Source organism: Galeopterus variegatus, unplaced genomic scaffold, assembly GCF_000696425.1.
Source record: "Galeopterus variegatus unplaced genomic scaffold, G_variegatus-3.0.2 Scaffold4248, whole genome shotgun sequence".
In the NCBI taxonomy this organism is placed as follows: domain Eukaryota; kingdom Metazoa; phylum Chordata; class Mammalia; order Dermoptera; family Cynocephalidae; genus Galeopterus; species Galeopterus variegatus.
Window position 1 is genome coordinate 152390 of NW_007730359.1, and position 23181 is coordinate 175570.

The 23181-nt window shown below is 37.5% G+C and overlaps 1 protein-coding gene and 2 pseudogenes across 1 annotated transcript in view; 2 read left to right on the top strand and 1 right to left on the bottom strand.

The window, feature by feature from the left end:
• Positions 1 to 1042, bottom strand: part of PROL1 (proline rich, lacrimal 1) — a 30089-nt gene extending 29047 nt beyond the window's left edge. Inside the window, exon 1 of the mRNA XM_008587093.1 lies at positions 884 to 1042. Within this exon, the coding sequence (XP_008585315.1) occupies positions 884 to 1042 (159 nt within the window). The remainder of the gene's footprint in view (positions 1 to 883) is intronic.
• A 1957-nt stretch (positions 1043 to 2999) lies between these two features.
• LOC103602670 lies at positions 3000 to 11738 on the top strand (annotated as a pseudogene).
• LOC103602671 lies at positions 11738 to 13208 on the top strand (annotated as a pseudogene).
• Positions 13209 to 23181: the final 9973 nt, after the last annotated feature.

A 23181-nucleotide genomic window follows, 5' to 3' on the forward strand; every position in this document is an offset into this window, starting at 1 on the left:
ATTACAAAACTCAAAACCTGTCTTTATCACAAAAACACTGCTTCTACAGAGTACTCAGCTGAGGTGGCTGCATTTTCCCCAGACACTGTTCCACAGGGCTTTGGATTCAGGTCGATGACCTTGCCTTCTTTGCTATTTCCAGGTGTATCTCTTCTCCTCTCCATCACCCCAGCTTTGAAGAGGCTTCCAGAACACCATACACCCTCACTACACTTCATTGCAGTAATTTTCTTGTCACACAGTCACTGCTTGTCATTCATAAAAGAGTTTACCACTTCAGTCACTGTCTTCTTCTCCACTGCCCCTTCATTATCACTTTTGGTGACTTCAACATCCCTGTAAATGATTGTCCTATGCCATGGCCTCTCAATTCCTTCACCTCCTTATTGCCAACGTTTGGATTTCAAAGGTCAGCGTTGTTTTCTTTTATCTCAAACACTCTCATGGTAATCCCTTAGACATTGCATTACCAACAACTGCATTGCTTTGAATTCCCAATCGAAGCACTAAACTCTCTGTCTACTCTATACTGCCTTTTATTAAATAACCAGTAGGTGGAAATTTATCTTAAAAACTGATAAATTTCTCTGACTGGAGTCAGAGAGATGTGGCAGAAGAGGAATCAAGAAGATATGCATAGGAGAGATGAATGAGCCTCAAAACAGATTCCCTCCAAAGCTTTCAAAAAAGGTACACAGTCCCACTTATACCTTATTTCAACCTTGTCAGACTATAAGCAGAGGAACTAGATGAGCCATACCAATACCCGGATTTCTGATCTATAGAATTGTGAGATAATAAATTTGGGCTGTTTTAAGCTGCTAAATTTGTGGTAATATGGTATGATAGCAACACAGAAATTATACAGAAGTTAAATAGATACCTGAATCTTAACATGTCCAGAGCAGAATTTACGATACTCCAAATCCTTACACCTTGATCTTTTCTCAGTCTTTTCTTTCTCACTAAATAACACATTATTCACACAGTTGCTTAAGCCAACATTATCAGAGTTATTTTTAGATTCAGTCATGCACCACATAATGGCGTTTTGGTCAACAATGGACCACATATATGATGGTGGTCAGAGGAATAGGCTATATCCTGAAGCCTAGGAATGTGGCAGGCTATACCATCTAGGTTTGTGTAAGAACACTCTATGATGTTCCCACAAGGATGGAATCGCCGAAGGACGCATTTCTCAGAACATATCCCTGTCGTTCAGTGACGTATGACCATATTTCTTTTCCTCAATCCCAAGATCCAACACATCATCAAATACTTTTGAATATACTTTTAGGCTGTATCCTACGTCGGATTACGTCTTCCCATCGTTATTAATCTGACCCTAGTCTAAGTAACCACCTCTCTCACCGACTCCTGAAATAGCCTCCACTCTTGCTCTCCTAACAGACTGGTATCCCTAGAGCAGCCATGGTGATGAACTTTTGAAAATATTAATCATGTAATGTGATCCCCTCATTTAAACCTGCTACATCTTTTGGTAACATGTAGAATAAAGTTCAGAATCCAAAGTCCTTTATGATGTGTTCTGTCTCTGCCTTCTTGATATTATCTCCTTTCACTCTCCTTCTTTCTCACTGAGTGTGAGCCACATTAACATTCTTCAGATCCTCCTGCACACAAAATCCATTGCTGCTTCAGATTTTTATGTGTTTGATCCCTTCTGCCTTGAATACTCTGTCTAGATAATTTGTTTCTTAACATTCTTCAGGTCTTTCCTAAAAAATCACTTATCAGAGATGTTATCCCTGAATATCCTATGTAAATAAGCAATCATCACTATTTGGCATCTCCCTACACCTTCTTTATTATTTTTCAAAGCCTTCCCATGTCTTAAATTTTATTTATGTGTGTGCTTTTTTTTATGTCTCACTCACTAGAATGTGAGTTTCATGAGGACAGCAACTTGATTGCCTTCTTTATTGCTGTTTGCTCAGCTACTAGAGGAAACAGAACAGTTCCTGTGTCATGGTAGATTCTCAAAAAGTTATCTGTGGAATGAAAGAGAGCATTAAGCACATATAAATTTAGGTTCACTATAAATGTCTTTGGGAAGTGTTAATTTATAAGTGTTTGGTTTGATGGAAATGTGGGAAGTTAAGTGTCCTGAAGGAAAAATGCAATTTTATATGGCAACAGTTAAAAATAGAAATATACAGCTCTCATCACAAAATTAGGCCATTTTCTAAGTAGTCATATTGTAATACTTTTGATTAAAACTTTAACTAATAGTTAGAAATCTAACCATCAGCCTCTTGTTGAAATCTGAAACCATCTCCTGTCTCTTCCTTAGCTTGCAAAATTATTTTCCATATCAAATTCCAAGACTTGTGTCTCCTGTATCAGTTACATACATAGATTTGCTAGAAAGATGTTTCTTCTCTAGAATTTAACAGTTTACATTAAAGCCTATATGTGAGTAATGATTAGATAGCACTTAGGAATTTTCAGGGGGCATGCTGTGGGTCTGGCTAAGATTACTTAGATTTAATAACTATTAACATGTTATTTGTGCTTTGTAATTGTGTGACATGTTGCAGTATTTAAGAGGATATCTTCTTGCCTACTTTTCTACTTCATCACCCTAAGCTGCAAGTCCAGCTATCTCATTGCATTTTTCCCTAATTACCTCTTTGGTTTCTGGTGACACTAATCTTCATTTGAGTGACATAATTGCAGACAAACTGATGGCTCTCATGACAATAGTGGAGGCTTCATATTGTTGCTCAGCTCTTTATTTTAAACTTCTTGGTATATAATGATTGGGGGTTGTCTCACATTTTCTCTCTAAGATTATTTCTCTCAGAAGCTCAGAACTTTTGAAATATTTCACTCTTATTCAAAAATGGAAATGATTTTATCCTGGAGGTTCTAAGAAGTATTGGAAATCACATTTTGGGTAATAGAAGCAGTTGTGGTGGTGGTGGCACCTGTCCCGGTGGCACTGGCACCTGTTGTATTTGTTTGTATTGGGGATGAAGGAATTGTGTCAGGAGCATAAACTGGAGGAAGCACAGGGAACCATGGAGCTACAGATAGACGGGGTCTTGGTTGGAAAGGTGGCTGTGCATAACCTGGGCCATAAGGGGAAGGAAGAAAGGGTGGTGGAATTCTTCCTGGACCACGGGATGAAGGAGGATGTAGTGGAACAAGTCCCGGGCCAAAAGGAGGAGGTAGTAGAGGAGCAGGAGGAAGTGGTCCAGGTATATATGGTCCCCTGGGGCCTCTTTGACTCTCACCAGGCTGTGGGAAAAAAGTAGTAAATAATTACATTGGATATTTCAAAGTCAAGCATAATAGTGTATTCTTTTTACGGTATACAGAATCCTAAGATAGCCCCAAGATTCCTACCCTCTCCTGACATAAGCTGGTCTGAGCTTATCAGGTGAGCCCTTTTAAACAGGTTCTACAATGTCAGAGACAAAAGAAGTCAGAACAATTTGAAGCTGCAGCAAACAATCAAGGTGCTGTGTTGTGGAGAGGACCACATGGAAGTAAAGGATAGATGGGTTGTAGGAGCTGAGAATAGCCCCTGGCTCATAGCCCACAAGAAAGTAGGGACTTCAGTCCTATAACCATGGGACTGAATTATGCCAACAGCCACGCAAGGTGAAAAGAGAACCCTGAGCTGCAGAGTGGAACAGAGCCTTTGCAGCACATTTTCTGCCTTACTCTGAACAGAGAATACAACAAAGGCAAGCTCAGAGTTATGTACAAAGAAACTGTGAAATAATAATTTTTTTAAAGTATTAATTAGTAATTAGTTATGCAGCAAAACTGTTACATGTGTCTGTATCACAAAGCCTGAAAGTCTATGTCAAAGAAAAGGAAGAGTTTCTCACTTGTCCTCTGAATACCTAGGCTCTCAGTGAAAGCAGGGATAGCATTGAACGGGAAAAAAAGCTATCATGGACAAAAATCATATCCTTTGCTTACAGTAGAGTAGGTCATTGAAATCCATTTCAAATGAAAGCAAATGCCCTTTCAGGATGGACAAATGTCTCTTTACATCTTATTCAAGATTTCAGGGTTGTTCCATGCCTTGAGCACTAATAAATTGTGAAACTCCTTATTGAGCACCTGCTTTATGCAATATGCTAATGTAGAAACTGGAGGGAGCAAAAACAAGTCTTGTGTGAGTTTATAGACTGAGCAACTGCAATACCGGGCAGTACAAACATGGTCCAAAGGGAGGCAGAATGATAGTCTATGGAGTTTCATGCCAGGGTTTGAGTTCTGCCTTTGTTACTTAGAGGTCCTGGGTTAGTTGTCAAATTACTTGTAAAATATTACCCATAAAGTGCTTGGGGCATTGCTTGGCTCAGATATAGTGCTCAATAAATGTTTCATACTAATATTTATGTTAACACCTGGTCCAGTGATTTACATAGAGTGCAATTTTTGGAAATAAAAATAACTGAAAGGCAGTGCAATAAACAAATACATTAGGGATTTAGAGTGATTAGTTTTGAATAGAGGAAAAATTAAAGATTTTCTCACTGAGAAGGCATTTGAAATGAGACTTAAGGAATATAAAATAAGGAGGGGGCATGTGAATAGAAAATGTGCAAATGCTCTGGGGTCGGAAAGAACAAGTCCTAGTCTACTGATAATAAGAAGTTGCTTGGAGAAGACAGTTTGTGTAAGACACACAACTACAGACACTTCTTGTTGTCTTCAGTCCCTTCACCTATTTTTTTGTCTGGCCCATTGCCTCCAATACAAAGGCTGGGCAGGGTGTATGAAACTTCAGGACTTGATTTTTAATTGTCAAGAAAACAAATCTTTAGTGAAACAAAAAATATTTTACATCATTTCATTGTTGAGACAACAATAGAATTAGCTGGAAGTACTCATGCCTCCCTAAGGATGTCCTGATATTGATGTAAATATTATTTAACAAAAAATATTCATTTTAAATATTTGTTTTTGTCTTAATCTCTTAATCCAATCACAGTGATTAGCTCTTTCTCCAAAGGTAATAAGCTCAGTAAAAATGATGACAATACTATATTAGAAAGAAAAACTACCTTCTCAAAGGGATGTAATAGGAGCTGCTCTCTTACAACAATTGGTTTAGGAACAATCCAGCAAAGACATAAATACTTTGACTCTAAATTTATTTACATTTTAATGATGTTATTAATAGACCCTTAAGTGTCAGTGCTGCTTTGAAGATTAAATGAGATAATAATTCATGTAAAACATTTGGAAAATTATCTATAACAGAGAAAACACTTAAAAAGTGGCAGACTGAATATTACTACTTACCCCACCCAAATGTAAAGAACTTTCTACCCTTTCCATTTCCAACACTTAGTAATTATTAATCATCATGAATCTCATGTAGTTATGTAATGTAGGGAAAGGCTTATTTCGATTTAAACTGCTTATGTTAAACTGCTTATATTATTGGATAGCTCTCCTTTTCAAATTTATTTTGTAAAAAATAAATCATTGTTTAGTTAATCAAAGCCTGATACTTTAAATTAATAAAGTGTTTTTTCTTGTATTCTGAAGACATTAAAATATTGAAAATCAGTATTATAGGGTCAGGAAGACAATATGACCTTACAAATATGTTGATATGTTTTATTGGCTTATCCAAAATTGTGTCATGTATATGATGCACTCAGTAATATGGCCAAAGTCATACTCCCTCAGTCACCTTTGAAAGGCCTACTTTTATTCAAGTTTCTGAAAGTAGATGAAAGAGGCATTATTTTGTGTTTTATGTTTCAGAATGATGTAACTTTATGTTGCTTGCTTTGTGGAAGTCCTAGTCTTCTGAGAAAAAAAAGTTACCGTGTTTTTCCACTTAATATAGTAGATTTTACAGTTCTTAGTTAGAAATGACTTTAGAATTAATCTCCTTTTTGTCACACTGGAATTAATCTAGCCCTACTCTGAAATCGAATATCATTCTACTGCTTTAAGAAAATTTTTGTTTTTATTTATTTATCTTCAATGGTGCTCAAGCTACATCCTTTATACACCTGATAGGTGTTAATATAAATGTTAGTTGTTTCTCAAAATTTAGTATGCAAATATTCTCCCGTATCTTTGGCAAAATGCATCTTCGCAGGTTCCTCTCTCAAACTCTCTTATTCAGTCTGGGATGAGGTCTAAAATACTATATTTTTAATAAGTGAGTGAGGTGACTCTGATGTAAAGGATCATGAACTACACGTTGAGAACAACTATTCTATTTTAACTATCTCATTTTAAAGAGTTTAACCTACTTGTGTAATTGCTAGAGTATGGGGACTCACATTTATATATATATCTGTACAATGCAGTCTGATATTATAAATCTGAGCTGTTCAATATGGTAGCCATCAGCTGTGTGTGGCCATTTAAATAAGTTAGATTTTAAATTTAATTTAAAGCACTTGAACAGTGTTTCATAAATGATTGATAGCTATTAATATATAAGAAAGGGTAACATCATTCATGTAAAAATAAATCTGAAGTAATAGTTAATGAGAAAAATACAAAAATGTGTGATAGTGATTAATGTACTTACCGAGAAACATGCTATGAGAGCCCAAAGGCCCAAGATAAAAGACAGTGGTTTCATCCTCATAGTTGCCCTTGAAAGTAAGCACAATGACTGTTCATCACTCCTTTCTGTTTTTTTTTTTTAATTAAAAAGTACTATTTGTCTCAACACTGGTATATGATGTAGGTATAGGACTGTACCATTTTAAAGGAATTTGCCTACTATTATTTTGGACTCAGTATTTTTGTGAAGCAATGTTGGTAGGTTTATAAAATTTGACTATAAAATGATGAAACTCATTTCCATTTTTGACTTATAAACCAACACCAGAGATAATGCCAAAGAGTTGTTCATAAAGTGTTCAAAGCACTAGAAGCTTTTATAGGTAAGGGTTTTGCTTTTACAATTAACTACTTATTTGCATTTGAACATTTTGCTATTTTTAAAAATAGCAGTTACATTACTGTATAGATTTCTGTAGACTTGTGTTTGAGATATTAACATTTTAATTAGATCATATGTTATAAATTTAATTTCTTGGGGCACCTCAAAAATAAGGAAAACAAACAAATCCCCCTGCTAGACACAGTCTAAGGGAAAAGAATCATATATGTACATCCTAGTTTTAACAACATTCTACTAGATTATTTTAGTCCATAAAGAGTATTTTCAAACTGTTTCCAAAAATCTATGTATGGTATATTAAAATCCATGGCAGAGAAAATGGAGGTGTCTCTCAATTGGTTTAAAATTTACAATATATTTCAAGTATGTGATAGCCCAAGTTCTGGAAAAGCAGCTCCACACACCACTGAGAAAATTGGTTTCCTGACAGTCAACTCTGCTCATAGGTTGAGTGTGTTGGTTGAAAAATGAAAGTCTTGAAAGAAGCCTAGGGACAAAATTTCACCAGATACTCAGTCATATGGCTATTTCTTAATGTATTACTTTTCCTATGAACCATTCTTATAAGAAGTTTGAAAAACAACAGCAAAACTACCAATAAAAATATACTGTAGAACAATTCTCTCTTTCAGAGTACACCTGAGAGTATTCTGTCGTTATAAAGCTTAATGAACTTTAAGGTACACCAGGAAGAAAAGTCAGTTGTGTACTTGGATTGACTAATGGTCCCAAGTGTCCAACATGGAAGCTCTAGTCTAACACATAAAATTTTCCAAAATTTAATACATTTTACAACTTACCAAATTTTGCGATTCACATATTCTTTTGGTGAAAATGAATGGTCTATATATAATCCCATAGAAACGCTATCTTTGAAAGTCTGAGAAAAATTTAGTATTCAAAGTAAAAATTTTTCAGTTTACATTTCTAAGTACCTACCTTTGTATGAGGATCCTTCTTAGGGCTGCTTAATGTGCTGGTCAAAATAACTCTTGCCAGTTAACTTTTGAAAGATAGCAAGTAAAGGTTAGAAAGGACAAGAAAGCCCAGCTCTTATATGTGTTACAATGGATTCTATTCGCGTTAAGAGAAAGGTTGGTTGGAAAATAAAATAACTTCTGGGTCAATGCTCTTTAAACAAACATAGAAAAGTAATTCTTGCCAATTTGGCAGTCCTTTTCCACATTTTTTTTTCATTTCTGAGGAGGTTTGACCCACTCAATTATTTGGTGTTTTCTAAGGAAACAACAATGAATCATAATATCCTCTATTTCCTCAGTAAAACGATCTGGGCCTTCTGGTTCACCATTTCTTATTTCTTTTAAAGAAAAAGCACAGCTGTTCTATTCTAAGAAATTTTAATGGATCGTATTTGTTATGTGTTATTATTGCCATATTTCTTATTTTATCTCAAAATTTACTACATTATCTGGGAAACAAAAAAAATTGTTTTTAAATTGAACTTTAACATGATCTAGAAAGAATTTGGGAACAAAAATGAAAATTGAAAGTATAAGTCACTATTAAATAGATATTGCTATTAATATCACACAGACTATACCATGGCAGTAAAGTACAGAGTATCTTAAATACATATTGACTATTTGCACCACTGTGCTTATATCTTGTGGGTTTTGTGTATTCTTTTTCCAGTTAAAATAATAAAATTATATTACTGTTTTGTACTTGGAAGTTTCTCTATATATATCATTCTATATATTAATTCTCACATTTATGTAACATCAGCCTAATTGCCTAAATACTTTTGAAGGATGAGAAAAGTGAGTGATTGGATTAAGATTTTAATCTAAGTTTTGGAAATAGGAAAAATATCTAGTGGTGGGAGATGGGGAACAGTCAAACGGTTCATTCGGTTTCTCAGTTTTAACTATATTTTCTTTCTCTGTGCCTGTGTTATTTTAAAATTTTAAATTATTTAAAAGAGCCTCAAATGTACATTTTTTAGGAAGTTCCCTTTTACCAGTGAGGAACTACACTTGATCTTAGCCAAAAGGCCGAGAAGCAACGCCAGTGAGAACTAATGAGATCAATTGAGTTTTAAAATATTATGGGGTCTTTGCCATTATTAAGTTGAGATACTTAATTAAACAAAAATATGATGACACACAAAGTTCTTGATTATGGGGAACTTATACGGAGGCATTTTTAATTTGGAGTGGATGTTTACTTGAAAGTCACAGCCTTGTATTTTTGATAAATTCAGGCTTTGAGATAAATTTTTCCTATGCTAGATGGTCCTACACTCTCTAGTTTTTACAAGTTATTATATAATAATGATAATAGATATTGTTTATTAAACCTTTACCATATTCCATGGGGCAGGATGAAATGAGTTCTATTATAATCTGTTTTACACACAGGTACTAATTAGCTGAGTGCGACTTGGCCCTATGTCTGCCCACTTCAAGGCCTCAGTCCTTAACCACTATTTCTTCTTTCCTCCCAAATCTAAATAATCTCCGTAGAGTTAACTAACCTTATGATATAGCACACCACAGAGATTAATCAAGTGGACTTATTGTCAGGTCATTCTACTTCAAAGCCCTGTACCAACATTTACGAGCTGGGTGATACTGAACACGCTATTTTACCTCATTGTGCCTCAGGTTTTTCATTTGAAAAATGTGGATATTTATAATTTCTATGTCATGGAGTTTAGTCATTCCTCAGCTCATTCATTTATTCATTCATGTATTCACTCATTCAACATTTATTGACCAGTTATTGTGTGTCAGACATAGTGCAAGTTGTTGAATACACCCTATTTAAATGCTTAGTGTTTTAAAAGTCCTTTGAGAGTCATAGGTAGTGCAGGAATAAAGCCACACTTCCAGAGTTGGTCTTAGTTTTAAATTGCTCTACTTAATTTCATTTGCTTTTTCAGAGTTTTGCTGCCTTTTAAAAAAATCTAACTACAAAATCAAGTGTAATAATTTGTAATTACCGGTTTGCTAATCTTAGCCCCCAATCTGTTGTTGAACAATTGTACACTGAAACACCAGTGAGGATTCTATTTCTGAGTTAACACGGAAGGTTCAATAAACCCTTTTCTTCTCTGACAATAATTTAGTTTGTGAAAAGATGAATGTCTCTTTCTTGTTTTGATGCCAACATATTTATCAGCCTATTATTTCAATCAAGGTGTGATTGGAACAAATCATTGGCTCTGAGGGAGTTAGGATGAACATTGGCAAAGCTGAAGGACACTTTCTGAGCGTCTTGTGACCAACAGAAGGAGATCAACACAAGCAAACGGAAGCACATGTCTGTTAAGAAACAGCAGCAGTCACTCAAGTTAATCTTGAATTAACTCATGGCTTTAAAAGATCCTGACTGAATACTATCTAGAACAATACCTTATGTTAGAGCTAATGTCTCAGGTCACAGGAAATTCAAGGTGACAGTAGAGTCATATTATTGTTCCTGCAGAGACATGTGATAGAGGGAAAATATTTTCCTGATATAATTAGATTAGCAGAATAAAGCTCAGTCATGCAGCAGCGTGTTTGAAGTCGGCCGCCCTGTTGGACTACACTTACTTCTGCTGAAATACAGAAATAACAACTGTCTTTTTGGACCTATAGAAAGTATATAAATGTGCTTCCAGATTGTTGAGGAGGAGGTGATTTGGCTTCTGGGTTAATAAACCTTAAATATTTATCATGTTTTGAAATTTACCTATTGCTTAAAAAAAACTTCCGTGAAATAACAGAGGTGGCTGCAGCGCGGTGGGAGGCTCAGCCGCGTGGGGTGGGGGCGTGCGGTCTGGGGACGTGAGGTCTAGGGACATGAGGTCTGGAGTGAGTTGGCGGTGGCGGTGACGAGCGGAGCTCCAGCGGAGGGGCTCGCCCGCTCTCTCCTGTGGCTCTTTGGCCTCCACCTGCAGTCCCTTGGCCTCCGCGCCGCGGGGATGGGAGGGCGATGGCAGGGGCCTGTGTCGCTGGGTCTGGCAGCAGCTGGGCTTTGACCCACCACATCAAAGTGACACAAGAACTATTTACACAGCCGGAAGGTTTCCTCAGCATGGCCTTTACACACCTCGGAAATTTATAGATAACCGGATCATTTCATCTAAGTATACTGTGTAAAATTTAGTCCCCCCAAATTTATTTGAACAATTCAGAGGAGTGGCAAATTTTTATTTTCATATATTTCTGTTTCAGCTTATGATTGATACATCTCCCAATCCTATTACCAGTGGACTTCCATTATTCTTTGTAATAATAGTAACTGCCATAAAGCAGGGACGTGAAGATTGGTTATGACATAATGCAGATAATGAAGTAAATGGAGCTACTGTTTATGTTTTTTGAAGTGGTGGCCTTGTAAAAACTAGATAAAAAACATTTGGGTGGGTGACATTGTCCGAGTAGCCAAGGATGAAATTTTCCCAGCAGATTTGGTGTTTCTGTCCTCAGATTGGCTTCAGAACTCAGACGGTTCATGTCACTTTACAACTGCTAGTTTGGATGGAGAAACTAACCTGAAGACATGTGGCAGTTCCAGAAACAGCAGTATTACAGACAGTTGACAATTTGGATATGCTTGTAGCTGTGACAGAATGCCAGCAACCAGAAGCAGACTTGTACAGATTCATGGAAAAAATAATAACTCAACAGATGGAAGAAATTGTAAGAACTCTGGGCCAGAGAGCCTCTTGCTTCATGGAGTCAAATTAAAAAACACAAAAGAAATTTTTGGTGTTGCTATATACAACCAAATGGAAACTAAGATGGCATTAAATTACATGAGCAAGTCACAGAACCGATCTATTGTAGAAGAGTAAATGAATTCATTTCTATAATTTATCTAATAATCCTTATTTTGGAAGCCATCATCAGTACTATTTAGAAATGTCCATGGCAAATTTGAGAAAAATGGGATGAACCTTGGTGTAACCAAAAAATAGAACATCAAAGAAATAATAGTCAGATTCTAATATTTATTTCAGACTTCCTTGATTTTTTGGTATTTTACAATTTCATCATTCCGATCTCCTTATATTTGACAGTTGAAATGCAGAAATTTCTTGAATCATTTTTTATTGGCTGGGATCTTGATCTCTGTCATGAAGAATAAGATCAAAAGATCAAGTCAACACTTCTGATTTGAATGAAGAGCTTGGACAGGTGGAGTAATGTGTTTACAGATAAAACTGGTACAGTGACAGAAAATGAGATGCAGTTTGGGAATGTTCAATTAATGGCATGAAATACGAAGAAATTAATGGTAGGTAGACTTCTACGCAAAAGACCGACACCAGACTCTTCAGAAGGGGATGCATCTCAGTAGTTTCTTATCTTAACAACTTAACTCATCTTCCATCCAGTTCCTGTTTTAGGGCCAGTCCTGAAAATGAACCTGAACCAATTAAAGCACACGATCTTTCCTTTAAAGAAGTCTCTGTCACACTGTACAGGTTAGCAGTGTTCAGACTGATGTCTTTGGTGATGGTCCCTGGAGATCCAACCTGGCACCTTCCTGATTGGAGTTCTATGCATCTTTACCAGATGAAAAGGCTCTAGTAGAAGCTGCTGTTGGTATTGGATTTACTGGCAATTCTGAAGAAACTATGGAAGTTAAAACACTTGGAAAACTGGAATGGTATAGACTACTTCATATTTTGGAATCTGATTCAGATCATAGGAGAATGAATGCAATTGTTCAGGCACCGTCAGGGAAAGATATATCTGCTTGCAAATGGCCAGATGTTTGAAAACTGCACATTTGGTACTTTGGTCTTCACAGCCATGGTTATTACAATCACAGTAAAGATGGCTTTGGAAACACATTTTTGGACTTGAGTCAACCATCTTGTTACGTGGGGATCTATTATATTTCATTTTGTATCTTCTTTGTCTTATGGAGGGATTCTCTGGCCATTTTTGGGCTCCCAGAATATGTATTTTGTGTTTATTCAACTCCTATCAAGTGGTTCTGTTTGGTTTGCCATAATCCTCATGGTTGTTACGTGTCTATTTCTTGATATGTAAAGAAGGTATTTGACCGACAGCTCTATCCTACAAGTGCTGAAAAGACACAGCTTACTGAAACAAATTCAGATACCATGTGCTTGGACTCCCTGTGCTGTTTCCCAGAGGGGGAAACAGCATGACTGTCTGTTGTAAGAATTCTGGAATGAATTATTGGAAGATGTAGTCTGACCCATGTCAGCAGATCATGGAGTGTACTGGATCCTTTCTACACCAACAGGAGCATCTTGACTTTCTCCACAATGGATTCATCTACTTGTTAAAGGGGCAGTAGTACTTTGTGGGAGTCATTTCACCTCCTGTCCAAAAATTCAGTGTGATTGTCCTGTTAATGACCACCGTAGCTCTGAAATTACTTTCTGAAATCTCTGGATAGTTTATACACCCACTTAGAGTTATATGACAAATAAACCAGAAGCATTAACAGGAACTCTTCCTATCCCCCTTACTTTGAATCTGAACATGTTAAAATCTGTGAGTAAAGAGGCATTTAAGAAAAAAAATTTTGGTGGACATATCTGTCATTGTGGGATTAGTCAATGATGCCATGGGCCCTGAGAGAAAATTTAACACTTTTGCATTAAAGAAGTCTGGCATGATGAGATGTGATTAATGAGAGGACTTGTAGACTGAAGAAAAGCTATAGCTCTGACTTGTACAGTATAGATGCCGCAGGAGACCCACATCACGAAGATCTGTAAAATTTCTGGAAATTGGCTACAAATTTTGTCCTGGAGCTTCCAAGTAGCCAACATTAAAAGAAAGATAAAATGAGATTAAAAACTCACAATATTCATAAAATAAAATTGTGGTAATTGCTTAAGAGAAGTAGCTTTCCTTTATGCTGAGAGCCATGAGAAAATTTCCCATTTATTTTCAAGCAAGAAGTGTGTTATTCCATAGTAAAAGTGAAAGTGTTCTTTGTAAAGTAATCTGTGTCCCTAGCCTGTGAATGTAAGCAAGTGTGCAATTACCCTTTAATCAGAATTTTGCCACACCGATAACCTCACCATGTAACCAAAAAAATTCAGTTTCTCTTGGGAAATATTTCTGCTTCATCTTAATTTCCAAAATATATTTTCTTTGTCACAACTTTGTTTTCTTAAAAAAGATCTGACTCTATACACATTTTCTCCCTAAACTACATTAAATATTTTAAAACATTTTAATTACTGGTGGGACATTTCTTGTTGAATAGATCATGTTATGTTTATTTTCTCATTTAATATGCAAAATAACTCTTAGACATAGTCAGGAAGATATTAACATCCTAGTTTTTTAAATGAAGAAAGTGCCTCAGAGAGGGGCAGAATTAGTACAAAGACTACTTTAAACTTATTTAATAAGATTTATTCCTAAAATAATTATTCATAGTCTAGTAGTAAGAATTTGTTACCTCAAAATAATGAAAGACTCTAAAAGTAAATTCTATTAAAATAATGAAAGATGCCCATATCATCACCTAAAAGTTCAGACAAATGACTTAAATAGCAGCTTTATATTTTGGGGAAACAGTGTATTATTCCCTTAAGTAGGACTGGTAAAGGGACATGAAAATCAACTACAATGTATTTTAAGAAGTTAAAATAAAAAAAAAAAAAAACGAAATAAAAAAGATCTCAGTTCCAGAGTTGACTTCCACGCCTATGAACAGTGTGGCCTCGAGAATGCACATAAATCTTTCAGGGCTTTATTTTCTTCTTTGTGAAATGATAAAGCTAAATTGAATAGCTCCCCATAGTCCCCATTATAAGCAGATCTAGGTTCTGAGGGGCATGAAGTTTGTACAATTTTGGGAGCTGACTATAAGAAAAAGAATACAAGTTTATGATTACAAAATGCCACTTGAAGACCATATGAGAGCAGAAGTTATGAATGCACAATGGTCAGAATGAATCTGAAGTTCACCTGATGTAAGGGAGCTGTGTCCAAGGAGAAGTTGAAATAGTAAGAGAAAGCAATGTTAACCAATGGTAGTTAAAATATCATACTTCTTCAGATTTTATTAATACATGACCTTTTGAACATGTTGCAGTAGCCTTTTAGAGGGCCTTTGAATCTCAACAACGAAGACCTGAAGCTTTAGTTTCATTGTCATTAATCTCCTACTGGGCCCCTTTGAGCTCTCATACATTTATTCTAAACCTTGACGTGTGTACTAACCACCTGGAGATTGGTGAAAACTAAAATTCAGAGTCCCAGTGTCTGAGGTTCTGATTTATTAGGTTTGCGAAAATTATACAGAAGGGCTATCAAAGGCTGAGTGTGAAGGCCAGAAAGTGTTCCTCACAGTATGTAAATAAATTCCAATGTCCTGCAGGCAAAGGGCAGAAGAGTCTGAAGACCAGACCCAGCCCTCAGTTATAAAAACAGCAGAGGTCTGTAGAAGCCTGAACTCTCATTGTAGGCAGATCCACAATACCAGGTTTTGGGCCTCAACCAGGAAAGAATGGGACTCTCTGTTCAGCTGGTGAGTTGTCCAGGGGCTGGTTGGTATAGTATGATCTTGGCTGGGACAGCTCCCCTGTCTTCCACATGTCTCTTAGATTCCTCAAGCTAGACTGGGTAAGCTCTCATGGTGATGTAAGAAGTTCAGAAGGAAAAACAGAAATATGCAGATGATTTTTTCAAACCTCTGCTTTTTTCAAGTTTGATTAATGCAGTATTGTCCCTTGGCCAAAAAATACTAATGGTCAAGCCCAGAGACAGTGCAAGAGTATACAACCAAAGGACTTGCATAAAGAGAAGTGTGAAAAATTGGGCCATTAAATCAAAAACATGCCACACTTGATGTCCCCAGTGCCTATTTTTGAGGAATCCAAATTGGGCATAGTCTTGATCAGGGTTTCTCAACCTTGGTACTATTGACATTTTGAGTCAGAATATTCTTTGTTGTGCAGACTGTATTGTACATCTCTGGCCTCTAGCCACCAGATGCCAGTAGCACTCGCACAGCTGTGATGGCCAGAAATGTTCCAGACGTTGCCAAATGTTCCCAGGTCACAATATCACCCCAGCTGAGAACAACTAGTCTACATGAAGCAATAACTCTTTATTTGAGCTCCTAATTAACTTGCTCATATTTTATTCTCAAAAGGGTGGTTTTTGATTTTGACCACCCTGAACACTAGAGCAGTATGGAGAGTGGATTGTAGGGAGTGAAATTGGAGGAAGCCAGGCCTATTAAGAGGTTTTTATAGTTGTCCAGGTGAACTTGGGTAGCCACAATGGGACTACGAAGAAGTGGACAGAATAAAGATATTTTCAAGGGTTGTAATCAACAGTTCTTTTCGATGAACTGAATATGGTGGTGGAAGGAGAGTGATGTTGAGGATAATGCTCATGAGTCAGGTAAGAGTTCAGGATGAAGTTGGTAACTGAGCCAAGAGGGCTGAATTTTTCTGGGGCGTATGGAGATAATTAGAAGGCTATTTCAGGATGATAGAGACTTGTGAGCCAAAGGAATGAAGTGGAAGATGGGATGTACATAGTTAACACTGAACCTAGGCTGGAGGACTTAACAGTGTAAAAGGGTTTCTAGGGAAACCTGGCAAGAGAGATAGCAAATAGATGGAGCTTTCTTCTGCCATAGAAAAATGAAGTAGGTATACACTCAGGAGAAGTAATAATTTCTATTAACCAAAGATTGAGATTTTACCAAGTCGATAGGGTATTAGGAGAAAAAATGAAAAGAAAGTTAAAAGTATTGGCAAGATAATGTTTGAATTGATGGACCATAAAATCTAAGCTGAGTAGGAAAGAAAGTTGGCAGGATCAAGGAAATAGGAGATGGTAAAAAAACAGGAGCCTGTGAGTTAAAGAATTGCCATAGTAAGAATAAAGTGATAGGCCTGGCAGTATGAGAAGAGTGGTGTCTTGACATATGAGTTTATAGATGGAGTATACCTGTGTGATGACAAGTATGGGTTATTTCAGTAACTGACAGGAAATAAAGATCATTCGGGATGAAGAGATCAAGGAATAGAGAAATCTGGGTTTCACTGGATTGTCTATGTGGACCACGAAGTTTCTCAGAACCATGGTCACACTTGGGATAGAGAAACACTGTTGATCCAAAGTTCTTCAAAGAGTGAGAGTGGGGACTGAAAGACAGCAGTAATAAAATGTAGAAGGAGGGAGAACTCAATGGCACAGGCTTCATTTAAGCAGGAATTGGCTTCTGTGTTAGTTGGCTTTGCTGTAGTAACAACAATAAAACCTTGGTGACTAACAAAAATATTTATTTCTCTCATGTCACGTATTGGCAGTTGTTGGCAGCATGTTTCTGCAGCTCCATTGTCTTCTCAGTCCAAGACTCAGGTTGAAGAAACAGTCCCTATTCAGGGCAGTCAGCTCCTGAGGGCAAGAGTAATGGAATCCCTGCTTTCAGTTTGACTACTATGACTTGAACTCACATTTCAATGACCAAAGCAAGTCACATCTCCAAGCCTGATGATGAGGTGGGGAAGTATACACTGCCTGGGGGGAGGCCCTGAAAGCTGTATGGCAAGGATTGAAAATGTAAAATCTTTTCATAAGAGAGGTGGAAGTAAATGATTGGGAGCACTGGTACCATCTACTGCAGTTGAGAAGCAATAGACGAGAAGATGATAATCCACCTCACCTCCTTGAGATTGAGGGTTGAGGAAGAACCACTAGCCTCCACTTGCAAGGGTCCATTTATTTCTCCTAAAGAAGCAATCTTCTTTTTTTTTTTCCCATGAGAATATATTTCACGTTACTCAATAGGCAAAACCCAAAAGCAAATTGACCAATGTTTTTGTTTTTTTGTTTTTTGGATTTCTTTTAGTTTTGTTTTAATTAATTTGGCCACCAAATTGTTTACTTTTTAAAAATTTATACATATTTATGAGGTACAGAGTTGACTGTCAGTATTCATGTACAATATATGATGATCTAATCAATATTATCAGCATGTTCATTATTACAAATGGTAATTACTTTCCGTGTCTCTTACCCAAATATTCCCTATCCCCTCTCCGCTCCCTCTCCTTCTCACCTCTAGTAACTATATGTCTGTTCTCTGCTTCTGAAAGTTTAGCATTTAATTGTGGTCTGTCTCTCTTTGTTTCTTAGCTTCCACTTATGAGTGAGGACATGCAGTATTTCTCTTTCTGTGCCTGGCTTATTTCATTTAACATGATTTTCTCTAAGCTCATCCATGTTGCTGCAAATGGCAGGATTACATTATTTTTTATGGCTGAGTAGTATTCTGTTGTGTATGTATACCACATTTTCCTTATCCAGTCACCCACTGATGGACATTTAAGTTGGTTCTGTATCTTGGCTGTTGTAAATAGAACCGTGATGAACATGGGAATGCAGGTATCCCTTTGACATGACGATTTCTATTCCTTTGATATATACCCAGAAGTGGGATTGCTGGATTGTATGGTAGGTTTATCTGTAGTTGAGAAAAGTTCATACTGTTTTCTGTAAAGGCTATGCTAATTTACAGTCCAACCAGCAATGTAGAAGAGTTCCCTTTTCTCCACATTCTAGCCAGCACTTGTTATTCTTAGTCTTTTGGATATTAGCCGGTCTAGCTGGGGTGCAATAATATCTCAACGTGGTTTTGATTTATATTTCTTTGGTGATTAGTGATGTTGAGCATTTTTTCATGTACCTGTTGGCCATTTGTATGTCTTCCTTTGAAAAATGTTTATTCAGCTCCTTTGCCCATTTTTAAATTGGGTTATTTGTGTTTTTACTGTGAAGTTGTTTGAGTTCCTTGTATATTCCAGATATTAATCCTTTGTCAGATGTATGGTTTGCAAATATTTTCTCCTGTTCAGTGGGTTTTCTTTTCACTCTGTTGATTGTTTCCATTGCTGTGCAGAAGCCTTTTCATTTGGTATAATCCCATTTTTTTTCTTTTGTTACTTGTGCTTTGAGGGTCCTATTCATAAAATCTTTTCCCAGTCCTACATTCTGAACTATTTTCCTTATGTTTTCTTCTGTGAGTTTTATGGTTTCAGGTCTTATACTCAACTTAGGTCTTTAATCCATTTTGAGTTGATTTTAGTGAGAGCTATGGGTCTAATTTCATTCTTCTACATGTGGATATCCAGGTTTCCCAGCACCATTTACTGAAGAGGCTGTCTTTTCCCCAGTGTATGTTCTTGGCGCCTTTTTCAAAGATCAGTTGGTTGTAAGTACCTGAGTTGATTTCCACATTCTCTATTCTGTTCCATCGGTCCATTTTTGTTTTTATGGCAGTACCATGCTGTTTGGATACTATAGCTTTATAGTACAATTTGAAGTCAGCTAGTGTAATGCCTCCAGTTTTATTTCTTTTGCTCAGGAATGCTTTGGCTACTTGGGGTCTTTTATTTTATTCCATATGAATTTTAAGATTGTATTTTCTATTTCTGTGAAGAATATCATTGGTATCTTGATGGGGATTGCATTGAATCTGTAGATCACTTTGGGTGGTATGGACATCTTTATGATGTTAATTCTTCCAATCCATGAACAAGGAATATTTTTCCATCTTTTGATGTCTTCTTTAATTTCTAATAGCAGAATTTTGTAGTTCTCATTGTAGAAATCTTTCATCTCTTTGGTTAAATTTATTCTTACGCATTTTATTCCTTTGGTACTATTGTAAATGGGCTTGCTTTCTCAATTTCTTTTTCTGTTTGTTCATTGTTGGCGTATAAGAATGCTACTGATTTTTGCATGTTGATTTTGTATCCTACAACTTTACTGAAAATGTTTATCAACTCTAAGAGTTTTTTTTTGGTAGAGTCTTTAGGTTTTTCTACATATAGGGTCATGTCATCTGTGAACAGTGACAATTTGACTTCATCATTTCCAATTTGGATGCCCTTTCTTTCTTTCTCTTGCCTGATTGCTCTGGCTAATACATCCAATACTATGTTGAATAGGAGTGGTGAGAATGGGCATTTTTGTCTTGTTCCTGTTCTTAAAGGAAATACTTTCAGTTTTTCCCCATTCAGGATGATATTGTTGGTGTGTTTGTCATATATGGCTTTTATTGTTTTGAGATATTTTCCTTCTGTTGAGGGTCTTTATGATGAAGAGATGCTAAATTTTTTCAAGTACTTTTTCTGTGTCTATTGGGATAATCATATGGTTTTTGTCCTTGCTTTTGTTGAAGTGGTGTATCACATTTCTTGATTTGTGTATGTTGAACCATCTTTGCATGCCTGGAATGAATCCCACAGGGTCATGGTTCTAGTTTGAAGATTCTTTCTTCTGCTTGTTCTAGCCTTCTGTTTATGCTCTTGGTTCTATTGTTTTATTTCTTTGAATAAATTCTTTGGTTCTAGAATTTCTGCTTGATTTTTAAAAAATTGTTTGTATCTTTTAATTGAATTGCTCATACATGTCCTTGAATTTCTTTTTGACTTTATTGTGATTACTATCTACTTTTCATCCATCATTTTGAGTTTCCTTAGTATAGCCCTTTGTGATTCCTTCCCAGGCAATTAATCTATTTCCTGCTGTATGGGATCTGATAATGGAGAATTGTAGTCTTCTTCTGGGGGAGTCAAGTTTCCTTGTTTTTTCATGCTTCTCATATCCCTGCATTGACGTTTGAGCATCTGGTGGTTTAGCTGCTGCTTTTAACTCTAGGAGTAGCTTTTGAAGGGGCATATTCTTTCCTGTACAAGTATTCTAGATTGGCAGTCAGGCTGCGTGTTTTAGGTTTGGATATGGTTGAGTGTGGCAGTACAGCCATTGTGTGAATTTTTCAACTGTGTTCAATCTTAAATGTGTCAGTGGGTGCCTTTGTGGCCTAGGCAGAGAAGCCCTTGGCAGCTTCTTGTTGAGGCACATTTCTTTTTGGGTTGGGTGATCTGCTATCAGTCAGTGGGTAGGTGTATACTGTTGCAGCAGTTCCTGGTAGATCTGTAGAGGGCCACTAGCTCAGCTGTTGAGCCTGGAGCAAGCCTGTGTGGATGCTGCAGAATCTGGAGGCTTTCTAGAGGGGTGCTATAGGGAGGAAAAGCTGCTACCTAATCAGTCATTGGTTTGGGAATGGGTGTATACAGCTGTCTCATGGCCTGGCAGCTCTGACGGTGGCTGCCTGATCAGTTGTTGAGCTTGATTTAAGCATGTAAGGGTGGAGCCAAGGCCAGCAGCTCTGCAGAGGCCTGCCTTGGAGTGTTAGAAACCCTGTCTGTTCCACTGTTGGTCTGCGAGAAGATATACGCTGAGGCAAAAGGTCCTGGGAGCTCTGTAGAGGGACCCTGGCTCATCTGTTGAGCCTGGAGCAAGCCCGTGTGAAGGATGCAGGACCCAGCAGCTCTCTGGAGGCATGCGTAGGTAGGAAAAGCTGCTACCCAATTGCTGTTGAGCCCAATGTGAGCCTGCAAGGGTGCAGACAAGCCCATCAGCACTATAGAGGCCTGCCTTGGGGAGAGGGTGATTTGTACATTCAGACATTCTAATCTCGGTCTTTCTGTCTACCCTAGGCTCCAGGCAAACTGTACTTTGGTCCCAACTGTGCTGCTTGAGTGAGCATGGCAGAATGTAGGCAGGGCCTCCAGACAAGAACACTCAGGCTCACTGGATCTGGCGCTGCGGTCTAGGCTCCAGATAGCTGGGATACTGGCACCTAGGCGAGCATGTGGATGGTCCTGGTGGGAGGCAAGGCCTCTGCTGGTGTTGTTGTTGGCTGTATGGGCACCTGTTGGCTCAGCCCCCACCAGCTGTGCAAGGCAGACCGCAAATGTGGGAAACCACTGCACTTCAGCAAATTTTCTGCTCAGTCAGTATGCCTGCTTGCCTGGGCGGGAGGGGTGCTGAGTGAGTTCAGACAAGGGGGTTTTAGTCACTCTGTCCCAGGCTCCATGCAGCCTGTGCCCCAACCCCACTGATGCCCAAGTACACACCACAGAATGCAGGCAGGGCCTCCAGACAAAGGGACCCAGGCTGACTTTGTCATATTTGGAAAGTCGCATAAATTCTCATAGATTCAATTTCTTCATCTTGAAAATGGAGTCAATGACATCTGCTTCACAGGGCTGCTAAAAGAATTAAATTAGATTCAGTACAAGGAGTATTTAGTGCATCAACTATCTGAACTATTGCAAATGTTCAACAATTGGCATCTATGATTGTGATTTTTATATCATATAATTGGGATAATTATTTCCATTTATATTCACAATTAGGAGCTCATATATTCAGAAATAGGAGCAATATATGATATTATTTTACTTCAATATTCTTTCTGAAGGATTATGTTATATCACGATGTGCGTGTTTCAGTCAATATTTATAGCAAGAGAACTCTTCTATGGGTTCTGATTTTGTTTATGTTTCTATTTTCAAGGATAATTGTAATATTTCCTAAAATCTTTCATCCTTTTTTAGAGCTGGTAGGTGCTGAAAGAGTGAGTGGAACCTTCCTCTTATGTGAAATGCACACTTTGTGAAATTTAGTAAACTTTGAAGAATAAACTAACTTTAATTTACTAAGACCCTACTTTAAAGGAAGCTTTTCAGGAAAATAAAACATATTTTAGTATTGGGAATAAAAAGCCATTTATTTACCTTAGTTTGTCTTTGTCTTCTTGTGGTTTGGTATATTTGTAATATCAGGCAGTTATAGAGTTTACTAAAGCTGTTGTTGTTGGTTGTCAGGGGTAACGTCAGCCTCAGCAGCTGGGGTAGGGTCAGCCTCAGCAGCTAGGGTAGTGACAGCCACAGCAGCTGGGGTGGACTCAGCTACCGCAGCACTGTTGGTGGTCTCAGGTTGGCGGGTGCTGGGAACCCTGGTGTTGGAAGCAGCACCTGTAGTTTTGCTGATAGGGGCAGTAGAAGTGGCCGTGGCGGCAGCAGCAGCTGCAGGAGCAAGAGAAGTGGCTAGTGGTGCTTGAAAATTAGCGTTTACAACATTCTCAGGCAATGGTATGGGTCTGGATGATGGACAATGCGGGCGTCGGGGACAGTAGGGGCAGCGGAGACGGCAGGGACCACAGGGACCGTGAGTACCAGTAGGAGCTCGTTCAGATTTTGCAGAATGTTTCCAGTTTAGTTGATGCTGGATAATACTTGGCTTTCCCGGACATCTTCGTTTAAGTGAATTAAAATTCTCTTCAGAACTGTGGCTAGACTTCAGAGAGAATACAAATAACAAAAAAAGTGATTTTACACAGATGGGAGCCATAAATTGAAATCAGGCTTTATATATGTATCTGTAGTATCATTTAAATTTGTGTAGTTATTCTAACTTCATCC